General features: G+C 45.9%; 1 protein-coding gene across 2 annotated transcripts in view; it reads left to right on the top strand.

The window, feature by feature from the left end:
• The window catches only part of ITGB3 (integrin subunit beta 3), a 49,613-nt gene that overhangs the window by 3,464 nt on the left and 20,776 nt on the right, over positions 1-25,373 (top strand). For both annotated transcript variants that reach the window (XM_070225634.1, NM_001081802.1), the window contains 7 exon segments: positions 11,181-11,266; positions 18,999-19,194; positions 20,091-20,343; positions 21,633-21,795; positions 22,431-22,592; positions 24,230-24,325; positions 24,749-24,838. In XM_070225634.1, coding sequence (XP_070081735.1) covers positions 11,181-11,266; positions 18,999-19,194; positions 20,091-20,343; positions 21,633-21,795; positions 22,431-22,592; positions 24,230-24,325; positions 24,749-24,838 — 1,046 coding nt within the window.

Below are 25,373 nucleotides of genomic sequence, written 5' to 3'. Positions count from 1 at the left end.
ATGCCTGCCGCAGGATGGCTTGACAAGTGGTGTGTAGGTCTGCACCGGGATCCGAACCCATATACCCCTAGCTGCCGAAGTAGAACCTGTTACCTTATCTCCTGTGCCACCAGGCCGGTCCTGAGACCGTGGGTTCTTTGGGTATTTGGATCTCTGCACTATTGTGCCATTTAGACCTCTGATCTGAGAGTGCTAGAAACTCAGGGGACGCTCTGAATTGTCTGCCTTTTTTCCCCTCTTCTGGCGAGAGACACACAGGAGGGCAGCATTCTCCTCTAAACCACTCAAAATTGTGAGTGTGAATGGCAAGAGATCTCCTGGTGGCAGCATAAGATGGGACAAAGAGGCAACAGTGAGGAGGGGGAGTCTGGATATGACTGGAGTTTCCTGATAGACGTTCCTCCTCCGCGACTCCCCGCTCTACTCGGGATCTCTGGTTATCATCCTCTCTCAGCCCTAAGAATCCTTCTGCCCCTGTTGGCAGGAATAGCCAGGAAGCATGCCCACAAGAACCACAACTCATGAATCAGCAGACAGATAATTAACTGGGGTAGTGACTGAGCAGCTTCAGGGATAAGCCACTTGGCTTGACCCAGCCCCTCTGCTGCCCACAGAGCTGGCCTCCACTTCACTCCGTTCTCTTTTGCCTTCTCCTGAACCCTGGCCCTTCCTGAGCCGGAAGATCACCGGCTTGATGGAGTTCAGGTCACGAGTGGAAATGCAGGTGGGAGCAGGGAAATGACACTGCCTGTTCTCCCTGTGTAAACTGCTGGTATTTATTTAAATTTGAAACTCACCAGCAAAAAATTTATAAAATCTGTCTTCCTCTCCATGTACGCACTATCTCTAGGAACACACTTTTTTTATTGTGATCATAATAGCTTATAATATAGTGAGATTTCAGTTGTACATTATTGTTTGTCATACATCCTATAAGTGTGCCCTTTCACCCTTTGTGCCCACCCTCCGCCTCCCTTCCCCCGGTAACCACTAATTTATTCTCTTTGTCCATAAGTTTGTTTATGTTCCACATACAAGTGAAATCATATGGTGTTTGTCTTTCTCTGTCTGGCTTATTTCGCTTAACCTGATGCCCTCAAGGTTCATCCATGTGGTTGTGAATGGGACGATTTTGTCTTTTTTTGTGGCTGAGTAGTATTCCATTGTATATATATACCACATCTTCTTTATCCAATCATCCATCAAAGGGCACTTGGGTTGCTTCCACGTCTTGGCTATTGTGAATAATGCTGCAATGAACATAGGGGTGCATAAGTCTCTTTGAATTGTTGATTTCCAGTTCTTTGGGTAAATACCCAGTAGTGAGATAGCTGGGTCATATGGCAATTCTATTTTTAATTTTTTGAGACATGTCTGTACTGTTTTCCATAGTGGCTGCACCGGTTTGCATTCCCACCAGCAGTGGATGAGGGTTCCCTTTTCTCTACGACCTCTCCAACATTTGTTGTTTTTTGTCTTGGTAACTATAGCCATTCTAATAGGTGTAAGATGGTATCTAAGTGTAGTTTTGATTTGCATTTTCGTGATGATTAGTGATGTTGAGCATCTTTTCATGTGCCTGTTGGCCATCTGTATGTCTTTGGAAAAATGTCTGTTCATATCTTCTGCCCACTTTTTGATTGACTTGTTTGTTTTTTTTATAGTTCATTTGTGTGAGCTCTTTATATGTTATGGAGATTAACCCCTTATCGGATATATAATTTGCAAATATTTTCTCCCAGTTAGTGGGTTGTTTTTTCATTTTGATCTTGGTTTCCTTTGCCTTCCAGAAGCTCTTTAGTCTGATGAAGTCCCACTAGTTTATTTTTTCTTTTGTTTCTCTTGTCTGAGTAAACGTGGTATTCGAAAAGATCCTTTTAAGTCTGATATCAAAGAGTGTACTGCCTATAGTCTCTTCCAGTCGTTTTATGGTTTCAGGTCTTACCTTCAAGTCTTTGGTCCATTTTGAGTCTATTTTTGTGCATGGGGAAAGATAATGGTCTACTTTCATTCTTTTGCATGTGGCTGTCCAGTTTTCCCAGCACCATTTATTAAAGAGGCTTTTGGGCCATGTAGAAGCCGTTAGATTTCCCAAATGCTAAGGTGTAATATCTTCAGGATATGGGAGAGGATTTCACTGCAACCAGCACTTTTACTATTCTTAGTCCTAAAAGCAATGGATATTTTGCGGCAAAATATGATATGTCACAATCCCTGGAGCCAGAAGCTGTTAAATGAACCTGGGGCTATTTTACCTTTTACATTTTTTGGTAGCATCTCTGAAAAAAACAACCCGCTATAAGTTTTTCTGTCATGTTCCCACAAAAAGACTACTTACCCTCCACCTAGTGTTTCTTAGTTCAGTTGGTGAAGATGTTCAAGGAGAAAACGAGGTGATATATGGTCATCATAAGAAAAACTTTGGAGAGTTAAATGGCTGGTTTTCCTCTAATTCTCTTCCCCCATAATGTCCACTATTAATCAGATGGCGTATTCTATTCAGATTTTTTCCTCTTGCATGTATTGTGTGTGTATTCCTCTACTTAAACTTGTTTTATATTTTTTAAACTTAAAAAAGCCACTTCCTTTCATATGGAAAAAACCAACTCAGTGTGAAAAGAACTGTGGGTCTGGAATTGAGAAACCTATGTTTGATTCACGGCTCTGCAGGCTTTTTCATCAATTTGCTGGGTGATTTTGAAAAAGTTATCTTACCTCTGGGCCTCAGTCTCAGGGGCTGCAAAGTGGGTGAAGGAGATGATGGGAGACACTTGGGTTTTCTCCTGCCCCTCGCCACCGTCCGCTGGAAAAGTTCTTCCTTTGATTGATTAATAATATGGAATTCCTTGTAAGGAGTTCTTTGGGGGAAAAAGTGGGGCGGGGTGGGGGTGGGGGTGGTGTCCTGAAGTTAAAAACAAGCTTGAAAAACTTCACACTAGAAGAGAGCTCCAGAAGTTTGGCAAAAGGCACATTCAGTAGCCACTTTAAAAGTCCCTGTAGTCAACCCTGAATCTCTTTGCTAATGGGATTCTTGGATAGAGAAAACCTAGGTCTCTGAGATCTACTGATGGTTCCAAACCCCTACTGTAGCCACCACGCATGATACTCCTCCAGATTAAATCTTTGCTGGCACTGCCTGCAGATTTGACCAACGCCCCAGAGACAGGGGGAGCGTGGTGTCTCTGTTCTGGGATTTCTGCAAGTTGAGAACAGACCACGCTCTCTCCTGGGTGGTTCCTGAAGGCTGTGGTAGTGGGCCAGACAAAGTTTATTCTTGAATTTCCACTGAACTTTGGGATTCCAAGAGGCTATGAGGTTTTGATGCTGAAGGCGTTCCAGTTTGTAGAAAGCGAACTATCCTCTGGGGAACCCACATTGAAATGAATGCAAATGGAGTAAGGGAGGCAGAACAGAGGACCTTTAAAATTAGCTTTAATTTTCTTTTAGCTTATAAAGGTAATTCAGCTTGTAAAAAAAAAAAGGACAAGCAGTACAGAAATAGGATAATGTAGACAGTACAAGTTCCTTATAGTTTTGTCCTTAAAGATAACTACTGTTGACAGTTACTGCAGAGACTTTTTCTTATGTGTATGTCACCATATCAGTTATTTATCATTATTAATATTTCTCAAATAGGATCATCTACAATAGGATCATTGTCACTTAATAGTATATGCTAGGCATCTTTTTATGTCAGTTTATCTCTATTATTTATCCCGAAAGCTATAAGTCTAGCCAGAAGGTACTGTTCTATGGATATACCAGAACTTACTTAACCAGTTCCTTGTTGGCCGGCATTGAGCTCATTCCCAATTATTTGCTACTACAAATAAAGCTGCAGGGACGTCCTGGTTCATTATTATCACGTTTGTTGAAGTGTTTCTGCAGGTGAAATTTCTTGAACTAAAGCTTCTGGGTCAAAGGACATGAATATTTTAAATTTAAATTTTAGCGGATTTTGCCAAATTGTCCTCTAAAGTGATGGGACCAATTTGCCTTCCTACCAAGACAAGCTGGCAGCGAGGGCTGGTGACAGCACCACTGCCTGCTGTGCATGCCCACTAGCATGAGCTGGAGGAGGAAAAGTAGCAGAACTGGACACTGGATGCCGAGGGGTCACCAGCAGGGCACTGCCGGGCTGGGCCTCAAGCAGGGCTTGGTACAGGCTCGCTTCTTCTCTGTGCTGACTGAGTCAGATGGGAGGTGGGGCCTGTGCTGATAAGATTTTCCAGAACTTGATAGCATCATTTGAATCAAATATCAGTTAGGCCATTAGGAGGAAAGGGACACTAGTGCGTTGTTTGAGGGGTCTTGGGCCCTGGGATGCTAGGCCTCCTAGAGTATTAGGTACCCTGTTGCTGCTTTCTGGCTGGAATATATACTTCCAGGGCTGGCAGCACCTTGAAGATCATCTCGTCAAACACTGTTCTATAGAGAAACAAAAAGGGAGGCCCTGAGAGGTGAAGTGACTTGCCCAAGATCCACAACTAGTTTAGTGGCATTGGTGGGGCTAGTCCTGGGGGCTCCTGTCTCTTGGCCACTGATTTCTTCACTATATCCTTTTGGAGACAAAGGGCCTTCGTAGTCTGACCCTGAGGTGGAGGGGAGGGGGGATGGGCATTCCTAGTGCAGGAAGTGATTAGAGTGACAGTAAGGAGGAAGGAAACCAACATTTACTGAGCTTCCACTATAGATGATGGTTCTTTCACATACGTTTTCTCATTTAATCCTAACAACTCGTGAGGTAAGTATTACGTCCGAATTTGGGAGCATGGGGGAGAGGAAGCAGCTGGTTAGGGTCTCCAGTGCTTGGCTGATGTGGCTGGTTTAGACCAATTAAATACTAGGGAGCAATTCTAAGTTCTTGAATAAGGACGTGACAGAATCAAAGAGCCACTGGACCTTAGAGAGAGCACCAGAGAGATGAAGGGACTTGCCTGAGGTCACACAGCCAGCAGAATGGCAAAGGCGGCTTTGGACCTGAGGTCTCCTGCCTGCCACTCTGTGCGCTTTCCCCATCATGTCCACTGTGACACAGTAATAGTGTTCTTGTTTTACTACCCCTGCCCTTTTGGTGTTTCCCAGGGGCTGGGTGTTAATTTTAGAACTCAACCATACAGAAGACAGGACTCTGTCCAAGGATGGGCTTTATGCGGTGTTCTGCATATGGATATCTACCTAATTAACCCAGTTGGAGATGATAACCAGACGTGATCTGGCTTCACTTACAAGGGCAGAGCCTACTGCCTGAAAGGTCAGTGAAAGGGTATGGCCAGTGGTTAAAATATTTGAGCTTTGTCCAAGGGGATCCAACTTGCTTGGGGCAAAATCCTTCCTGTCCTTCTGTCATGCCCCACATGCCATCCATCAGCAAGTCCTTGAAATATATCTAGGGTCTGACCACACTATCAACACCACTACCTTCCAAATCCATACCCTTGCCATCTGTTGCCTGGATTATTGTAATAGCTTCCTAATTGGTCTCTTTCTTGTCTTGCTCCCCTACTGTCTGCCTTTCTCTCAGTGGCCAGGATGATCTTTTTCTGCTCGCCTCAGCTTAGATTCTTCCAGTGGCTTCCCACCAAAGGGAGACTGAAAGCCACACTCTCTACCATGGCTACAGCTTCCTAGTGTTCTGGTCCCTGACTGCTTCTCCAGCTGCCTCTCCACCTCTCTCCTCCTTCTCTCTCTTCCTGCTATTTCTTTATCAGGCTGAGGTCTATCTAGCTCTTGTCATGGATTCTTTCTGGAATGTTCATCCCCTAGATCTTCCCATGACTCACGCCTTCATATCATTTTGAAATGTCAACTGAGAGAGGCCTTTCCTGGCCACCTTCTCTAAAGGAGACCCCCTCCCCTCATTGATGCTATTCCTTTATCCTACATTATTTTCTTAAAGCATTTGCCACTGTTTGAAATTGTGCTTTTTTTGGGGTGTATTTTTTGTTTTCCATCTTCTAACTAAATTTTAAGCTCCACAAGAGTAGGGGGTTTGTTTAGTTCATCAATGTGTCTCCAGTGCCTAGGACAGTGCTGGGCACAGGTAGGTGCTCAGTGAATATTTGTTGAGTAAGTGAATGAATGTCAACACCATTGATATATGTTAGTAGGAAAGTATAAAGCTAAAGTAACCACTTCCCCGTTATGCATAGGTGAATTAACCATTGCAAAGTATTTCAGGGCAATGTTCCTTAAAATCATGTCATATATGTTATGGAAATGCAAATCGATTCTGTATTAGCTTCTTAGGGCTGCTCTACCTCGGTGGTTTAGAACAATAGAAATTTATTCTCTCTGGAGGCTAGAAATCTGAAATCAAGGTATCAGCAGGGCCATGCTTCCTCTGAGGCTCTGAGTAGAATCCTTCCTTGCCTCTTCCTATCTTGTGGTGGTGGCTGGCAGTCCCTGGCATTCCTTGCCTTCCAGTTGCATCACTCTGATCTCTACCTCTGTTGTCACATGGCATTCCCCTGTGTGTCTCTGTCTTCACGTGGTATTTTCTTCTTATAAAGACATCAGTCATATTGGATTAGAGCCTACCCTAAGGACCTCATCTTGATTGTATCTGCAAAGGCTCTATTTCCAAAGAAGGTCACAATCACAGGTACTGGAGATTAGGACTTCAACATATCTTTTTTTCGGGGACACAGTTCAACCCATAACATATTTTAATGTTGGCAAATTATACAAAAATGCCTTCCAATGTTAAATATCATATTTAATGGGCTCTGATGCATTTTTTTTATGTTTTATTTTTTATTTTTCTTTCTTTCTTTCTTTTTTTATAAAGATTGGCACCTAAGCTAACAACTGTTGCCAATCTTTTTTTTTCTTTCTGCTTTTCCTCCCCAAATCCCCCCAGTATATAGTTGTATATTTTAGTTGTGGGTCCTTCTAGTTGTAGTACATGGGACACCGCCTTAACGTGGCCTGATGAGCAGTGCCATGTCCACGCCAAGGATCTGAACCAGAGAAACCCTGGGCTGCTGTAGTGGAGCGCGTGAACTTAACCACTCAGCCACAGGGCTGGCCCCTATTTTTATTTTTATTTTATTATTTTTTTTGAGAAAGATTAGCCCTGAGCTAACACCCGCTACGTGCGCACTTAACCGCTGCGCCACTGGGCCAGCCCCTTTTTTTTACATTTTAAAATCTCTGAAATCAAGATTCATCCTACATCCAGAGTCTTAGATTTGATGAAATATGGTAGTTTGGACTTCCTGTTGCTTTGGGTGATGCTTCCTGGAGCTTTTTGCTCAGAGCACAGAGGTATGTGTAACCTTGAATTCGCCTTCCTGTCTCTCTCCCTTTTCTTGGATTACTGAGCTGCCGCTACATATAACAAAGGAACAGAAAGAAAATACACTTTCTTAGCAACTTGCTCTAGAGAAATCACTTGTGTATCCATAGGGCAGTTGGCATGAGATGTTTTGTTCTTGGATGACTCACCCAGCCAGGTGACTGCAATGGAAGATTAGGCGCTGCCTGAGTCACCCAGTATCCCCATAGACCTAATTAGGCAGTGACCAGTCAAAGGTCAGTGGCAGGGCTGGGGATCCAGGCCAGAACTCCTCTCTGACAGAGTAAGAGAGATGTCTGTAGTGTTTGCAGTATGGATCATCCTCCCTTCCCTCTAAACACCTCTCCTTCTGACCTAGCCCTCTGCTGAAGTTCCCTGCCTCGCTAGGGTGGCCCATTCTGCATTCTGACATCCTGTCTAATTGAACAACATGTTCTCAAAATAGCTCTCATTGACGCATTATGACTTCCACTGGTTGCAACTCCCATGTCCCCTTTTCTCTCCATTTTTCCCATCCTTTGTCTCTCTTCTGGTTCTGTGAATTGGGCTGATGTGCCAAACCACAGCCTCTGCTTCTACTTTCCAGGCAAACTTCTTGGCAGAGCTTGTCTATCTTTTCTAATTGGTCTTTTCTTCTTGGCCATCTCTCTTAGATTGGATTTTTGAACACTAATATTCCTGACTCCATTTAGAAGTTAGATCTGACAATCATCATTTTACGCTAGTCTGATGCTTTCTGGCTCCATACCCCCTTCACCCCGCTGTTCAGTGCATACTCAGCTGTGTGTATAGTGTCCTGTAGAATGGTGTCTTCAGGGAAAAAAGAAAGAGAAAGTAAAACATTCACCTGCCTCAAACAGCTTGGGACTCAGGATAAAAACAGCAACAATGGAAACAACAGCCAGTGTAGCAGCAGCGGCCTTGACTGAGAACCTTCTGTGTGCCAGCTGTTGTGCTCAGAGTTTGACATGATTGGTTCCTGTAATCCTTATGATCCCCCTGTGAGGACCAGGGCCAGTCCCCCTTCTTTCCCTGCTGAACTATCAGAGGGAAGGGGTGGTAGGGGTTGTCAATTCCTCTCAATGACAAAGTTCTGGAAGAGGAAGTGGAAGATTCTTGCTTCTCCAGCAGGGCTTTGTCTGGGCCCCTGAGGCTGAGCAGGAACATAGGCCTTATGAATGACTGGAAACAGAGGCCCAAACTCCTTCCACATGTTCAGGAGGGAGGGGTGGCCTCAGAGCAGCAGCTCATTGAATCAGCCTGGCCCAGGCGCAGACTTCTGATGAGTCAGTCACTCTCAGCTACTACATCCCAGGGAACCTGCCCTCGGTGGCAGGTCTTGGTGGGGGGTATCAAGGGAGATCATTCGTTCTCATCATATCAACCTGTGATTCATTACAAAGAGGAGGTAAGGGGAACTGGGTGACCGACTCCCTGGGCATGGCTTTCTAAAGAACAAATCCCTCCATTCTTCTCATCTGGGGTCAGGGACTGCCCATTCACTGGGAGGGGGCCTGCTGTTATTTATTTCACATCTGGCATGGCTTTCTGTTGTAGCTACAAGTCAAGGACTCGTAGGGAAATGCTAATTTAAGAATGGATGGATGGATAAATGGATAGACTGGGAAGAGTTTAAAGAAATAATTTAACAGTGCCCACGGTCCTAACTCTTCACAAGGCCTCCTTGTGCATCTCTCCCTAATGAAAATCAGTGGCATTTATGTCCAGACTTACCCCCTGGACGTTGATTCCCATGGAAACCTCAAAAGAGAGACAGATACCTACAATACTTCCGGCCAGGCTCCTCTCAGAACTTTTCCAATAAGGCACTAAAGGGAGGCTGTGTTCACTTGTGGCTGGGAAAAGAGCAATTGTGAGCTAAGATATGGCCAGGCAGCCGTTGTAGGGAGAGGCCTCCTGGTTGCGTTGTTGGTTCTGAACGGTGAGGCATTCTGAATCTGGCAGCTCTGGGAAGACTGGCTACCTTTCTTCCATTACAGACAGTGCATGGCTGACGGCTGCCCCAACTCGGAGTTGGCCTTGATGCTTTAGGGCCAGGCCTGGAACCACTGCCAGAATTCCCACCTCTCAGTCCTTACACTTGCACTTGAACGCTGAGGTTATAGTCAAGTCAGAGGCTAAAGTCCCAGAGGTTACTCAGGGGCTTATAGTGGATCCCACTTGCAGCATTTTAGAGTTGGGAAAGGCCTTTGAAGTTAGACTCAAGGCTCTGAGGAAACCTGGGCTTCCAGGAGGGGCTTCAAGGATTCCATATATAATCTAGTATTTTTAGGAAAACAGTGGAAGTTTACCTTGTCTGAGGAACTGTTTCAACAAATTTGCATGTTTTATATTGGAATTCTATGCCCAATTTGGAGAAATGAGGTCAGTTACTTAAGAAACAAAACAAAACTGATCTAGTCCAGTACCTTTCAGTTTGCTCCAATATGTATTTACTGAGCATCTCCTTCAAGCAAGCACTGGGGCTGGGCTGGGCTGGGCTGGGCTGGGCTGGGCTGGGCAGGCCTCAAGAGGCTTAACATCTATTGGGCGACAGTGTTGTTAAGGTAGATATGTAAATAATTTTAAATGTTGGGAATATTGGAGTTGAAGAAACGGAGGCTGAGAGGAGTTAAATGACTCACCGAGGCCACATTATTAGTGGGTGACTTAGTGAGAACCACTGTCTACTGAATGTATGTGTACCCTTTTTGTTAGATCCCTCTGCCCCTACTGAGGCCCTGAGATGGATACTTAACAGGATACTTAACAAATGTCATTTTCAAAGAGTTAAAAGTATGATTCCCATACGACTATGAAAAGAACACATGTCAAAGATTTTATTCAACTTACTTAAGGAGGAAACTGATAAGATATTAAGATTAGTTCAAAAGAGAGTTCAAGGAAGGGAGATTTCTAGTTGGTCAGTCATGGGAATGCTGTAATCAGTTATCTCCTAGAGTCAAAATTGGTTAATGTTCTACAAGGCAATGAACTCTAACCTTTGTGAGTTCCCATTTCTACCAGACAGAAATCATTTGCGTTGCTGTTGGATAAGAATCATATACATTATTCTTGTCAAGAATCATTTCCGTTGTTACTGGTTTTCTACAAGTTACCCTCTACTCTTACAGAGTTGTAAAATATCCTAATCAATAGAGGTCAAACAAAGGTACACACTCCTAGAAAATCAGATAATCTCTCAGCATGGTGGGTCTACTAGTCAACACTCCTCATTACATTGGAAGTACACCCAGTATTCCCTTTGCCTATTTCCAAATTTTGAATAATTTTTCTTAACGATACTCTGTGTGTGTGTGTGTGTGTGTGTACATCTGCATTTTCTAGGTATGTTTTTGTCCAGATATTGGAAAAGAGCTCGGTCACACTATCATAAAATAGACTGAGACATTCAGCTCGATAAGAAGTTTCAGGGATACTGGGAAAACACCCCAATGATCAGCATGATTTCTCCAAAAATAGATTTGCGGTCTTACCAGCTGGGGGCAAAGGGGCAACTTTAGAAAATTGGATAAAGGAACTGTCAGGATAACTGGGTCATGGGGAGAAATGGGTCTTCCTCATTCTGCTCCTTGGATTGGAAAAGGCCTTCCTGGGGGCGCTGCGGGAGAGGAGGTTTACCTGGCTGAGGCCAGGAATGCTGAGCTAGGGGAAGCAGGGAGGATGGGAGCTTCTGTCGAGGCAATGCCTGTGGTTTGCCTCCTGGCTGGGCTCCTCCGGACTATTTTTGTCCCTCTGCTTGTCTCTCCTCCTCCTCCCAGACTTTTCTCTGTCTTTTGACAGTATAAAGACTGTTCACATTTGAATGGCGTTTCGTCAAGCCAAATTAGATGCTAATGCCTTTGTCTCTCTGTTGCAGGGCCCAACATCTGCACCACACGAGGTGTGAGCTCCTGCCGGCAGTGCCTGGCTGCGAGTCCCATGTGTGCCTGGTGCTCGGATGCGGTAAGGAGCAGACGTTTGACTTGACTTCTTCCCAGACTTTGCTTCTTTTGTGCGGAAGTGAGCCCATGGGAATATTTCCTCCTTCCTAAATATACAAGCCCCTTGTCCCTTCTGAGCAAAACTAGGGTGAAGCCTTCCCGCGGGTGGCTGGCTAAGTGAGTGGTCAGGGGGTATTGCAGGGGATGCTGTCCAGAGTCTACCACATGGCCCCCAGCCCTAGCCAGTTTGGTGGGGCCTCTGGCCTCAGTGTAGCCATTGCTGCCCTTTACCACGCTTTGCTTGCTTTTTGTTGGTGTGGAATACCCCAGGCAAGCAGGGCCTCAGGTCTCAAAAAGACAGACAGGAGAGGATTATAGGTACTCAGGGGATGCTGGCTTACAAAAGTCCCAGAGTTTTTAAAAGGCAGATAAAAGAGGAATCGTGTACTTGTGTGGGGGGTGTTTAGTCAGAGAGTCTTTTCTCTTCCCTTTTCCTCTCTGATGTTTGGGCCCCCACAGCCCTACCTTTTCTTCTCTCTTTCTCTTCTTTCCATCCTTCCTTCCCTCTCCCAGGTGTCAATGAGGAAAGGAGCTGGGCCAATCTGGTGAGGATAGGAGGGTGACGGGAAAGGGTTAGCCGTGTTTAGGCAGAGGGTTTGTTGTGTCTGGGGCCCTAGGGAATGAGTGTGTCTGAGGGAACGGCTATGTTTGTGGCCCAGACGGGAATTTGGAGCTGGCAAGAGCTGGGGGGGTGTGTGTGGCTGGAGGGATTCCAGTGATTATAGAGTCTGAGGATGAGTCATTGGCCTGCCCCCCTCAGGTGGTTACCTGAACTCCTGGCCTGGCTGTGTCTCAGCCACCTGAGGCGCCCTCTCTGTCATGACCGCATGTCCCTGCCCTCTGCAGTTTTATGACTGCTCTAACCCAGCCTCTCATTCTCTCTGTATTCTTCTCTTCCCAATCTGCTGAGTTTCCTAAAAAGGCAACCTCCCTGGCAGGCTGGTGGGGATGGGCAGTGGGAGCTGGAAGGCTGTGTTTATCCCTTGACAGGAGGACTGCCAGAACGGCAGAGGCCGACCCAACACACTGCGTTGGCCTCTGTGCAGTTCAGCACGGGGAACTGCTTCTACAGGCAGCTGCTCAACATCTGGGCCACATTGACTTCATTTAGCAAATGAAACGTTCCCTGCCGCTGGGAGTGGGGGGTGGGGTGGGGGACGGGGATGAGTGAGTCCATCCCCTCCACCCCCGCAGGTTCTCCACCCCTCTGGGCTGAGCTGGCTGCTCAAGTGTGGTGTGGCCTCTTCCCTTCTCATTGCTATATCCTCCTTCCCTTGGTCACCATCATGGTATCATTAAGCTTCCTTTACAAGGAAGTTGGAATTCTGCAACTGAATCTTAGAAGGGAGAGCTGATGGGTAGGGTGTCTCATTGGATTGGTTGGCCTGAAGCTAGTAGAGCAGAGGAGTAGCCAGGGGAGAAGCCCTAGTGTCACTCAAAGAATGCACTCCCTTCCTCCTTTTTAACCCAAAACAAGAGAAAATGGAGGCAACTATAGCCCAGAGGAGTCTGCGGAAAAAGAAAACGTATTCTGTCACCTCTCTTGATCTGTGTAGGGACAAGCCATATAACTGAGGTATGCTGAGGCCTGACCAGAAAAATCCCTTAGGTCACATGACCAGATTTTGGAGCTGCAAGTGTAGAATATTTATTGATGACCATGGTGAATTTTATTCCCCGGGGCAGACCAGAGGAGGGCAGGGGGAGAAGGTGCAGGGTAGGATCAAAGCATAAGGTAGGACCAGCCTAGGAATGGGAAGTGGAGTCAGGGAGGAAATGGGTGCCTCTAGGACCAAAGAAAACTTATGAGGGGAGGTAGAAGTTCTCCTAAGATAGTCTCTAGGAGAATGGAATATAAACAGGAAAGTAGAGGAGGCCAACTGTTTAGTGAATGACTACAGCGTATCTCTGAGCAAGGAGGGGAGGAGGAGAGGAAGATAGAAGGAGGGGAGGAGAGAAGGAGGAGGGAGAAGGGGAGGAAGAGGAGAGGAGGGATAGCAGAGGAGTCTAGTGTGGGGCAAAATGTGTCAACCAGGGAAGAATGGGTGGTGGGAATCCCAGGCTGTAACCTGAACATGACTGCTATTTTTTCCTGAGAGCTTCCCCTGCACAGGCCGAGTTGAACTGCTGAAAGTGCCTTGGCTATTGACTTAAAAAACCAAAAATGAACCATCTGGGCCATTTTGTATGTTATTTGTTGAATAATCAACCCCAGAGAGCCCTCTGCTTCTGCCTCCCCTACCTTGGCTGTTGCAGGCATGATTGGCAGTGCCTGGAAAAACAACTGGTTGGGCTCAGCTTTCCCTTGGTCCTAGAGGACAGCAGCTCTGGGTGTGTATAGCAAGCACTTGGCCCGGTAATAGGAAAACATAGCCAATGTGGATGAGTGCAGAGTTTTGGGCCCATCTACATAGGGTGTGTTCTTGGGGGATTGGATACTGATGTGGGTTGGGGTTGTGTGCTGTCTCTGCACTGTGAATCTAGCAAAGAGGCTGGTCTCACACAGAGTTTCAACTTGTGGTCTTGGACTCAGTGGCATCATGTTTGAGTCTACAACCTTCCAAATTTGTCTAGTGGTGAGAATCATCTGCAGTGCTTGTTAAATATAAAGTTTCCCAGGATGGACCCTGGACCTGTAGCATCTAAATGGGTTGTTATGGTAGCAAGTTTGGCAAATACTGCCAATCAAAGGCGCTGATTGTTAGGGTCGTGGTGGGTGAAAGTGGAGTTAAGGTTGCCAGATAAAATACAGGACACCCAGTTAAATTTGAATTAAACAACATGTAATTTTTAGTATAAGTATGTCTCAAACATTTGCTAAATTTGGGCAACCCTAAGGTGGAGGGAAATACTAGGAATTCTTATATAGCCCTGAGTGCACGTCAGAAGGTGGACAAGCTCACACTCAGCCTGACATCCAAGGATGAAAGAAGAATGGGTTTGGGTCTAGCCAAGCAGAATACTCCTATAGGACTTACTTCTCATTTTCTTCTCTATATCTGTGGGGGAAAAGTTTAGGCCACTATTTAATTCCTTTTTAGTCACGAACATAATTTCGTTCTCATTTTTCTGCTGTTTTTTCTTTCTTTCTTCTTTTTTTTACTCTGGAGGATAAATGTTCATCTTAAGAGTTTTGCTCCAACTTGTTATTGTAAAAACAAAAGAAATATAATATTAAAAGTGCTCTTCCCCCTGTAAACAATGAGGTGTGAAGACCAATAATCATAAACTAAAATGCTTTCCTTTTCCACTCTTTTCTGTCCCCTCCACATTCTCTCTCTCTATGTTCAAGTGATTTCTTCTCCTCACTGGCTGTTGCTCGAGAACACAATGTTAATTTATTTGGATTGGAGGCATATGGTAACTCCTTGGGGGAAAAAAATAGGTACCAGGGACAGAATATGCAATAATAGTAGTGGTTGTAATGGTAACAGTAGGAAAGAGTCACCTTCTATTTGCATTTATTTCTTTATATCATATCAAAAAGATTTGAGTATGTTTGACTTATATTGAGCCTTTTATATTTTGAAAGCATTTCACGTACACAGTCTTATTTTATCCCCTGACCAACCCTGTGAGATAGGTAGGACGATGACAGTTATTCATGCTGTACTTTCCCAATTTCCAAAATGGGATTAATGGAGAGTGGGACTCATAGCATGTGTCACTCTCCTGGGGGAGGGAGGGAATTCAGCTCATACAGCACGTGGGCTGGAACCTCCCACTTCTGTGATCTTCCCCTGGGTCTTGGTTATTTTTGCCTTTTTTGTGTAACATCCGGTTTCACTAAGAACTGGAGCTCTAATATTCCTCCCCCTCCTTCCAGTTTTGTCTCTGAGTAACCTAGAAACATTCCTTCTACCTCCTCGGCCTGGGTTATTAAGAAAGGGAATGTTGCCTGAGTGTGTTGAGGTCACTGCCTTGGTATCCTTCTAGGACAGGAGGCTCTCAGGGAGAGCGTGGCTGAGGAGCAGGCCTGTTATGTTCCTGACCTCTGATGTCAGTGACCACAAAGGGAGGAGAGGAGACAGTTTTTGTTTCTTAGTGTTTATATATCTGACGAAATTCATAACAAACCATAAGGACTGTCAGCAAGGCTTGGCACTTCAAACCTTCTTCTAATAAGCACTGTCATGTTAGGAAATGGGGGTCAGGAACTCCCCCTCCAGAACATTCTCTGATGCAGCCTGAAGATTCACAATGGCTTTGCTGTTCTCATCAGGTTCTTGGTCTCCCCCTTCCCTCTCTCCTATACCATCTGTCTTAGTCCTGGAAAGGATCAGCTCCTCAGTGCCTCTTGGTCTATCCAATCATTGCCTTTTTTGGGAAGTTTTCTCCCTGGATCTTTGTGGGCAGCTGGAATCAGAGATATGGTGGGGAGTTTTTTGAGCAAGAAAGAGACTTCTTCCTGAGGGAGAAGGGTTGCGTGAGATGGGCAGGGGCAGCAAGAGGAGTTTGGGAACAAAAACGTGAAGTGCTCCTGAGTCCTTCCCTCAGCCATTCTGTCCTCAGCCAAAGCTGGGTGTGGGGAGGAGATTTCATCTCTAGAGACTTGGAGGATGTGTCATGTCCCTGTTGGAATCTTTGAGCCAGGAAGTTTAAGTCTTATGCATTGTTTCCCACTGCTGATGTCATTTCTTTACTTCATACCTATGAAGCTGAGAGAGAAAGAAAGAAGCTGCTAGCTTCCAGAAGCTTTTTCCACTTTTTGCCTGGGCCAGGGTGGGCTTCATGCCGTTTGTCTTAGTCTCTTTAAGCTGCTGTAACAAAAATACCATAGACTGAGTGGCTTTAACAACAAACATTTATTTCATACAGTTCTGGAGGCTGGGAAACCCAAGATCAAGGTACCAGCAAATTCAGTGTCCTAGATGGCCATCTTTTCACTGTGTTCTCGCATGGCAGAAGGGGCCAGCGAACTCTCTGGAGCCTCTTTTATAAGGGCACTAATCCCATTCGTGAAGGCTCCACCTCATGACCTAATCACCTTCCCAGGCCCCATGTCCCAATACCATCACCTTAGGCATTAGGGTTTAACATATGAATTCTGGGGGGATGCAGACATTCAGTCTTTAGCTGTTGGTGTTGTTCATGTCCTCCATCTATGTGGAGAATCCCTTCAGCCTATCAGAGGAGGACTGCACAGGAGAGGGAGAGAGATTTGGAGCGTTGGGAGGGGTTTTAGGTTACAGAGTCCTGAATTTTTGCATATGGATGGCTCCTTGTGACCCAATCCCTCTTCTGGAAATATGGCTCCCTGTCACCTGACGGGGCTGAGGAGGTAGAACATTATCCTTCCCACACCTCCCACAGCCCCATCTTTCACCCTCTTCCCTATCTGGGGCATTCTCGGGTATAGCTCTTCTTGGGACTATTGCTTCCACACTCCTGCTTCTCTGCTTGCTTCTTGCTCTATACAGCATGTCATACAACTTATCATCTTATGAGAATAGTTACAGTCAGACAATCTAGTTATCATCTCACTTCTGCCACTTCCTAGCCCCGTGACTTTGGGAAAGTTACCTAATGTCTCCAAGCCTCAGATTTCTTAACTGTAAGATTGAGTCCCTCATCTGTGAAGCCTCCAAGCCTCAGGTTCGTCACTTGTAAAGTGGTAATAGTTCCAGCATTACAGAACTGCTGTCAGCGGGATTGCAATAATCCATGTAAAGTGCTTATCATGGTGCTGGACGTGCAGTCAATGCTCAGTAAATGGTTCTTCTGGGATATTGGTATGGCTTACTCAACTGACTTCTGGAAGTGGTTGTAAGAGGGGATGGGTGGGGATGGGAGCATTGAGGTTCTGAGGGCCTAGATATTGTGAAATAGGTCCAGGGAGGGGTTTTCCAGCTATCCAGCCAGTCCCTCAACCTTGGCAAGGAGCCTTTGTGGACTTACGCCCACACAGTGCTGGCTAAATTTGCTGAATGTCAGAGCAGGAAGGGACTGAAAACACCATGTCGTGTAACCCCCTTATTGAACAGGTGAGGAAGCTGAGGCTCAAAGGAGTGAAATGACTTATCTGAGGTCACATGGCTGGTTAGTGGCAGACCTCGGATTGAACCTGTTCTCCGATTTCCGGTGCAGCATGCCGCCCATTCAATACTCAGATGTAAAGACACACAGAGCCCCAGAGGGCCAGAGGATACATGCCAGGGTTTTTGGAAGGCTGCTGGGTTTGTCTTTTGTCCAGGGTGAGGGAGGAAGCTTAAAGTGACAGAGTAGGCTCTGGTCAGTGGCCTGGCATCATGGGATTCGCCCACGCTTGTGGAGTTTATATATCATTAATTTATTCAGGAACTATTTATAGAGCATCTCATAATAATAGCTGACATGTAATGAGTACTTACGGGGCTGGCCCAGTGGCATAAGTTCTCACCTGCTCTGCTTTGGTGGCCCAGGGTTTGCTGGTTTGCATCCTGGGCGGGGACCTCTGCACCGCTTATCAAGCCATGCTGTGGCAGGTGTCCCACATGTAAAAAAAAGGTAGAGGAAGATGGGCATGGATGTTAGCTCCAATCTTCCAAAAAGAGGAGGATTGGCAGTGGATGTTAGCTCAGGGCTAATCTTCCTCAAAAAAAAAAAAAAAAAAAAAGATGCATACTTACCTTATGGCAGGCACCGTGCTACATGCTGTATGAGCACTGTCTTATTCAGTCCTCCATAACCTCCCTGTGAGGGTGGGGCTGTTCTTGTCTCCACGTTGTAGCTGAGGAAACTAGGTGTGGAGAGTTTAGATGACTTGCCCCAGTAGCCAGCTAGTAAGTGGCGATGCTGAGATGTCGTCTCAGCGAATCTACTCCTGTGCTCTTAGCCTCTACTCTACTCTTGGCTGCCTCCGCATCCTCTTTCTCCATCGCCTTTGTGGTAAGTGCTGGGTTGGGTGCTGGGAACAGAGAGGGAACAAGACACATACAGTGCCTGCCCTCATGGATTTCACATCCTGGGCAGTGTCTTAACATAGCAGCTTCCAAACTGTTTTGTCCCTGAACTACAGAAAGAAATACTTGTACATCATTTTTTATTATACATATTATACCCCACTCCCCAATACATAAAAGTTTACAAAACAATATTTACTTTTACTATTTATATGCTTTGATACTTTCTTTTATTTTTTTTCTTCCGCAAACCCTAGTACATAGTTGTATGGCCTAGTTGCAAGTCCTTGTAATTCCTCTATGTGGGATGCTGCCTCAGCATGGCTTGATGAGCCCTGTATAGGTCTGCACCCAGGATCCCAACTAGTGAACCCCAGGCCGCTGAGGCGGAGCACGTGAACTTAACCACCATGTCACCGGGCCGGCCCTGCTTTGATACTCTCTAGTCTATTCTATTGCATTTTATTTAATAAAATGGTGGTTGAGGCCTAAATTGAATTTGGGACCCATAAGTGGGATGCATTTCACAGTTGGAAAAATGCTGGTCTAACAGGCATTTTACTGTACTAGCCCTCTTCCTAGCTACCAATCCACGAACAGGCACTCACCCAACCTTTCTCATGCCTCAGTTTCCCCCTTCTGTACACTGGGCCTAAGGACTATCTTAGGAAGGACCACGCGAGTTCATTTCTGCTGGTTTAGCTCCAAAGTGCTGGGTGAGCTCTAGGCCATTGGGAAGTGGCAGAGTCTATGGGAGGCAGAGAGCCACCATAGCTCCAATCACAGGGCTTCCCATGGGCTCCTGCCTTACAGGCCCTGCCTCTGGGCTCACCCCGCTGTAACCTGAAGGAGAATCTGCTGAAGGATAACTGTGCGCTGGGGTCCATCGAGTTCCCCGTCAGTGAGGCCATCATCCTGGAGGCCAGGCCCCTCAGCGACAAGGGCTCTGGAGACAGCTCCCAGATTACTCAAGTCAGCCCCCAGAGGATTGCACTCCGGCTACGGCCAGGTAGGGATGGGCTCATCGCAGGGAGAGGCTCCAGACAGATGGGCACAGGGCATAAGGTGGAGGTCTGAGTAGGAAGCCTTGGGGAAGTAGCTCACAATGGAAATGGGGTGGGAAGAGAAAGATGTTGGGGGAGGTGTGGGCAGGAGAATGGAAGAAAGTGGAAGATGTTGGGACTTGAAGTCAGAAGATCTGAATTTGAATCTTGACTACCATATATTAGCTATTTGACCTTGAGCAAGTTGCTTAACCTAGTATAGTATATACTCAAAATATTTTTGTTTCTTCTTTCCCTTAATGCCTGTTTTACCTAGCTTATAACTTTGTGTTGAGGCTCAAATGAGATATAAGATGAGAAAGCAGTTTGTAAGCCCCCTTTTCATGTGAGGTTGAGACAGGGGCATGGGGGCAGAGAAAATAGGAACAGGAGACCTTCAGAGGGATAAAAGATTAGGCTAAGACAGAGGCTTTTTGAAGCACTGATTTTGACTCTGATTATATCAAGAAGAATTAAAGAATGTACCTTCTACGTGTAAGGCATGTATTGGGTGCTATGGGATTCAGAGAAGGGTGGGACATAGTTCCTACCTTTTACAGAGTCTGAAGTGTAGTAACTGCCAAAGCCTGTGGCTCAGGGTAGTGTCAGACCCTTGGGACCCAGAGGACTAGATGGATGGGTGTTTAGAGAGGTTGGAGAATTTTAGAATGGAAAAGAAGATGTTAAAAATACGAGGGTCGAGAGATTAGAAGAGGAATAGAATTTCAAGGGGAGAGGAGAAGGGACCAGGGCTTTCAAGTTTGGTCTCATCAAGAAGTTACTTAATCCCAACTGTGTCCAAATCCATTTATTAATCTTAGAGGGAGAAGGCAGGAAAAACTAATATCTTTCTGCCTTCCAGATGATTCGAAGAATTTCTCCGTGCAAGTCCGGCAGGTGGAGGATTACCCCGTGGACATCTACTACTTGATGGACCTGTCTTACTCCATGAAGGATGATCTGGGGAGCATCCAGAACCTGGGTACCAAGCTGGCCTCCCAGATGCGGAAACTCACCAGTAACCTGCGGATTGGCTTTGGGGCCTTTGTGGACAAGCCTGTGTCACCATACATGTTTATCTCCCCACCAGAGGCCCTTAAAAACCCCTGTTATGAGTAAGTCCCTCCTTTAGAAGCCTAGAGCAGCATCCCTCCCCTTTACCCCAGGCAGGTCCAAGTCTTGGTTCCTATTTCTAGCTCTAGGATAGCTTTGTTGGCTTCCTTCTGGCCAAATCATATCACTCTCTACCTTGGTCTTCCTGTCTGGCAAGTATGCTAGCTCGTTGATCTGGAATGTTGTGTCAATAGAGTCCAAGGCTGTTTGGAGACCTAGAAAGAAAATTAATCATTTCCTTGGTCTTGGTCACAAATAAATAGGAGACAAGAGAATGGGAGGAAATGAGATCAAAAGTAGAGCAAAATTTATGCATAAGGAAATAGAGGAATTATGATTTCAGAAGGATTGATTCCATTGTTACTGTCATCATTGTCCTCCTCATCATTAAGAGTATGAGTCCTATAGGATTAAAATGCAAGGAATTAAGTCCTAAAGGAATGTAAAAGAGTGGAAATGATATTTATTGAACCCTCTAATATTCTGTAAATTGATATGTGTGCCTCTGTTGACACTTGGACTTACAATTGAATGGCTTTATTTAATTGGTGGAGACTGTGCAAATCCATGGGTTATAATAATCTAAAATGAGGGTCACTGAGCCTGACGAGGTATGAATTTACTTTTTAGTTTTCAAAGTTATGTGATGTGCCTTTTTAACCTTCTGTTTGGGTTGTAAGTTTCTCCAATAAAGATGTCAGCCATCAATTAAACAAACAAACCATTGGGCTGGGGACCAAAATGCTCCTGTTTGGCACAGATCTATCAATTTATTGATGGTTCAGGGACATTAAGTTATTGATGAACTTTTGCTTTTTTGTTGTATTAATGTTACTTTAGAGAAGTGTTAAGTGTAAGGTGAGAGCAACAATAGAGCCTCACTCTGATCGAAGCACTTGGCGTGTATTAACTCATTTAAGCCTCACAACAACTCCTATGCGATATGTGCTATTGTGCCATCACTTGCCCCCATTTTTATAGGTTAGGTATAGAGAAGCTTGCCTAGGGTCCCATGACTAGTGAGTGGATGAGCTAGGATTTGAACCCAGGCAATTTGGTTCCACAGCTCACTCTCTTAGCCTCTAGGCTAGCTGGACGGCAATGTGATGACTCAGGTAATTTGAGAGGCAATTTGAGGGGTTTGGAGTCTGAACTGTCTGGGTAATTGTGATTGTGTAGAACTGGCCTGGGCATACCACTGCCCATATTTTTCCCCCTCTCGCTCCCTCCCACTCCCCATGCTTCCTTTTCCATCAAGGTGTGTGCGTAAATTATCTCCCTTCCTCCCCAGTATGAAGAACGTGTGTTTGCCCATGTTTGGCTACAAACATGTGCTGACACTAACAGACCAGGTGACCCGCTTCAATGAGGAGGTGAAGAAGCAGAGCGTGTCGCGGAACCGAGATGCCCCAGAGGGTGGCTTTGATGCAATCATGCAGGCTACAGTCTGTGATGTGAGTTTGGAGGGCACGGAGTGCCAGGTGTGGTTGGCACAGATCAAAAGGGGGAAGGAAGTGGCTCAACTGTGGGGATTTCTGTGTGAAACAAGAGCTAGGAACTAAGCAGAGCTTCACACAGCGTGAGCAGTGAGTTGCTCCTGATATGCAGCCTCTGCTTCTGTCTGCTCCCTGGCCAGAGTTGACATTTTTTTGAACCTCAGTGGTCCCAGATGTTTCCTGGGGAGAACATTTTCCCACCTTATCTGGAAGTGGATCAGAGTCAAGCCTGAGTTAACTTAACCTCAGCAAAGTGGGCAGATATTCAGATGGGATTTCTTCTAGCCCAGCCCAGCTCTGCAAACGCAGGTGGGTTTCTAGATGGGCCATGTGGTTATCACTGGAAAAGTTATATTTGAAGTTGAAGTAGGTGTCTTTCAGCTGCTTGAACTAATCAGCTCTGAGACTTTTCCTAAGAGAACAGAAACCCCTGAGTTGGAAAGTTCCAGTTTGTGTTCCAAGGACTGGGACTGAGGCTCTTCTCCAAGATGACTTCTTCAGCCCTTCAGACAGGGAGGTCCTTGAGTCTTTGTTTTCTACCAACTACCTGGCTAAAGTTGCTTTCTGTCTTTTGCCTTGTTATTTTTTTACAGAAGAAGATTGGCTGGAGGAATGATGCATCCCACTTGCTGGTGTTTACCACTGATGCCAAGACCCATATAGCACTGGATGGAAGACTGGCAGGCATTGTCCAGCCCAATGATGGGCAGTGTCACATTGGCAGTGACAACCATTACTCTGCCTCTACTACCATGGTGAGATTCTTTGTACCACACCACTGATGGTCCCTATTCACTATGGCCAGGGCTGCCCTAACCCACAGTCTTTGTGTGAATATGTAAATGGCAGCCCTTCCTCTGGGCAGGGTTCAGGGCTCATGTCAGCCTGCCCTCACCACCCCCCCCCCCACCCCGCCAACAACTGGACACCTTCATCTGGGGTACAACCTGTACAACCGTTAGAAATGGTCCTGGATATCGTTAGTGTTATCACTACCTCCACTGCCTCTAGTACGGCAGCATCATGGCATCCAGAATGGACTCAAAGGACTTTTGCAGGTCCAGCTGGAGAGCAGGCCTTCCTGTCTACTGTGCATGATTAGCCCCTTTTTGGAATACCATGCTTACTTGTGGTTATTGGAAGAAGATAGAGGAAAAAGAGACAAAGATCATCAAAAGCATGGAGAGCTGGTCCTGTGAGGAAAGGTTAAAGGGCTCAGAGTCATTAAGCTTGAAAGACAGAAGGCTAAAGGATGATCTAGCTGATACATGAGGAGACTTCTTGTAAGGTGTTGTCTATGGCCGTAGAAGGTTAAATAAGAACAAAAGAGTTTAAATTGAAACAGGAGAAATTGCCATAAGCTGTAAAGAAAATGAGACCCTCAGAATGCTGATGCTCTGGGTATCTGGGGGAGGTGTGAACTCTTCATCTCTTACAGACAATATAGCAACTATGTCATCCAGGTGGCTTAAAGGTACACCTGTGTAGAGTCAGGAGCCTGAGTTAGATGATCTTATGAGCTCCCTGCAGGGTCTTGGGTCACAGGGACACGTTCACAATTCACCAACATCTCTATTGTGGCTTGAGTTCCTTGGTGTCAACCATAGCCAAGTGAAGCACTACCAGGCAATGGGTGAATCAGTAATCACTGACACCTACTCTATGCAAGGCATCTTGCTGAGGGAGAAACAGAGATTATATAAAGTGTTACCCTTAGGGAGATTTTGGTTTAGTTGAGGAGATATGTTACCAATAACACAAGATGGATGATTAGCGCTAAATGGATGGCAGAGTCAATAAGGGCTTTATGTATTCAAAGGAGGAAAGCTCATCATAAGCTGGGCTTGTCAAAGAAGTCCTCATGGAGAGGGTGGGAACTGAGCTGGGCCTTAAGGAAGGAGGAAAATTATGAAAAAGAAGGCCACTCCAGATGGGAGAAAGAGAGTGTGCCAGGTCAGTGGTAAGTGGAGGAGGGAGAGAGGTGAATGATGATTGGAAAGGAAGGTTGAGAGCACAAGACAGAGGATTGCAGGTACCAAGCCAAGGCATCTGTCAGAAGCTCCATAACAGGAGAAAGCTTCGAAACAGTGAAGCCTAACATTACCTGGTCCATGGAAACTGCTCCATGGTATGAATGCATTGAATTCATGTGGGAAGAAAGAGATACTTAGTTTTGATACCACCAGCCTCTACCTCTTCATCTATCCCTGGAGTTCACAACTAGCTTTGTGCTGCGACTTACCCCCTGGCCTCATGTTGGTCATAGGGTGAAAAGGTTTGAGCACCAACACTGTCTGGGCTACAGCCCAAATCAGCAAGTTCTATGGTTTCAAATCCAGTGATGTATCTGGATAGACTTCTTAACTAACCTCCACATCCTCACTTTTTACAGGATTATCCCTCTCTGGGGCTGATGACCGAGAAGCTATCCCAGAAAAACATCAATTTGATCTTTGCAGTGACTGAAAATGTCGTCAATCTCTACCAGGTGACTATGCCTTCAGGGCTTCCTGGAGTGGGATGGGCCTTGTGACAGGGGACCTGTCTCAGGCAACCAGTCCACACTAGCACTGGCCATGGTCTCCCACCAGGAAAGACCCTCCTCTGACCTGTTCCTTGGAGCCAATGATTCCTCTCTGTGGCCTCTCTCCTCCTTGAACCTAGCAGGATGGATGTGTTGATGTTAGCAGTGGTGGAGGGGAGTAATTCAGTGGGGTGAGGGATGTGAGAAGTTCTCTATAATTTTGCTCAGGGCTGAAAAACTGCTAGGTTTATTCCTGGCAGTGACAAGTAAAATTTCCTATCCTTCCCTCAATCTTCATTTCAAGACCCACAGTCTGCTTTGGGAAGGGCTTTTGGAGACCATCACCTTGATTCAGTCAGCCCTGGACATCTTTATCTTCTTTTCTAGAACTACAGTGAGCTCATCCCCGGGACCACAGTGGGAGTTCTGTCTACCGATTCTAGCAATGTCCTCCAGCTCATTGTTGATGCTTATGGAGTAAGTGTCTTGCACTGGGAATGGGTCTGCTAAGAGTCCACCTCACTTGGCATTACCCGGAGGGCTCAGATTTGGGAGTCCTGGCTGCTAGTCCACCGCGCAGCCTTCACTGCCTTCTTCTCGTTCTTCCTGAGGCCAGGTAATGGCCAGCACTGTGAGGAATGCGGCCTTCTGAGAAAGAAATGGCTCAGAAAAGAATGCTAGGGAGCGTTATGAACAATGAATGAAGAGCTTAGAGAAAGTAGAAGGAAAGGGGGGATGGGGATGGTGATGAGGAAGGAGCAGAGCCATGAAATTAGGGGGTGGGGGCAGGCTGAAGGAGAGCTGGGCTCCAACAATAGAGGAAAGAGGGAGCTGAACTTCAGGGAAGGAGAGGTTAATTAAAACTTAGGTAGAAAGTGCTTCTGCCCAAGGTGACCTGCATTAGCACTCCTCTTTTGCACTTCCCTGAGGCCTGCAGGAGGGTGTAGCTGGTTTACGTTTTACCCAGACTCAGACACAAGTGGGGACAGAGAGAGGGAGCAGGTCCTGGGCA

This window comes from Equus caballus, chromosome 11 (genome assembly GCF_041296265.1).
Source record: "Equus caballus isolate H_3958 breed thoroughbred chromosome 11, TB-T2T, whole genome shotgun sequence".
Classification (NCBI taxonomy): domain Eukaryota; kingdom Metazoa; phylum Chordata; class Mammalia; order Perissodactyla; family Equidae; genus Equus; species Equus caballus.
This window is presented reverse-complemented; position numbering and strand designations above follow the sequence as displayed.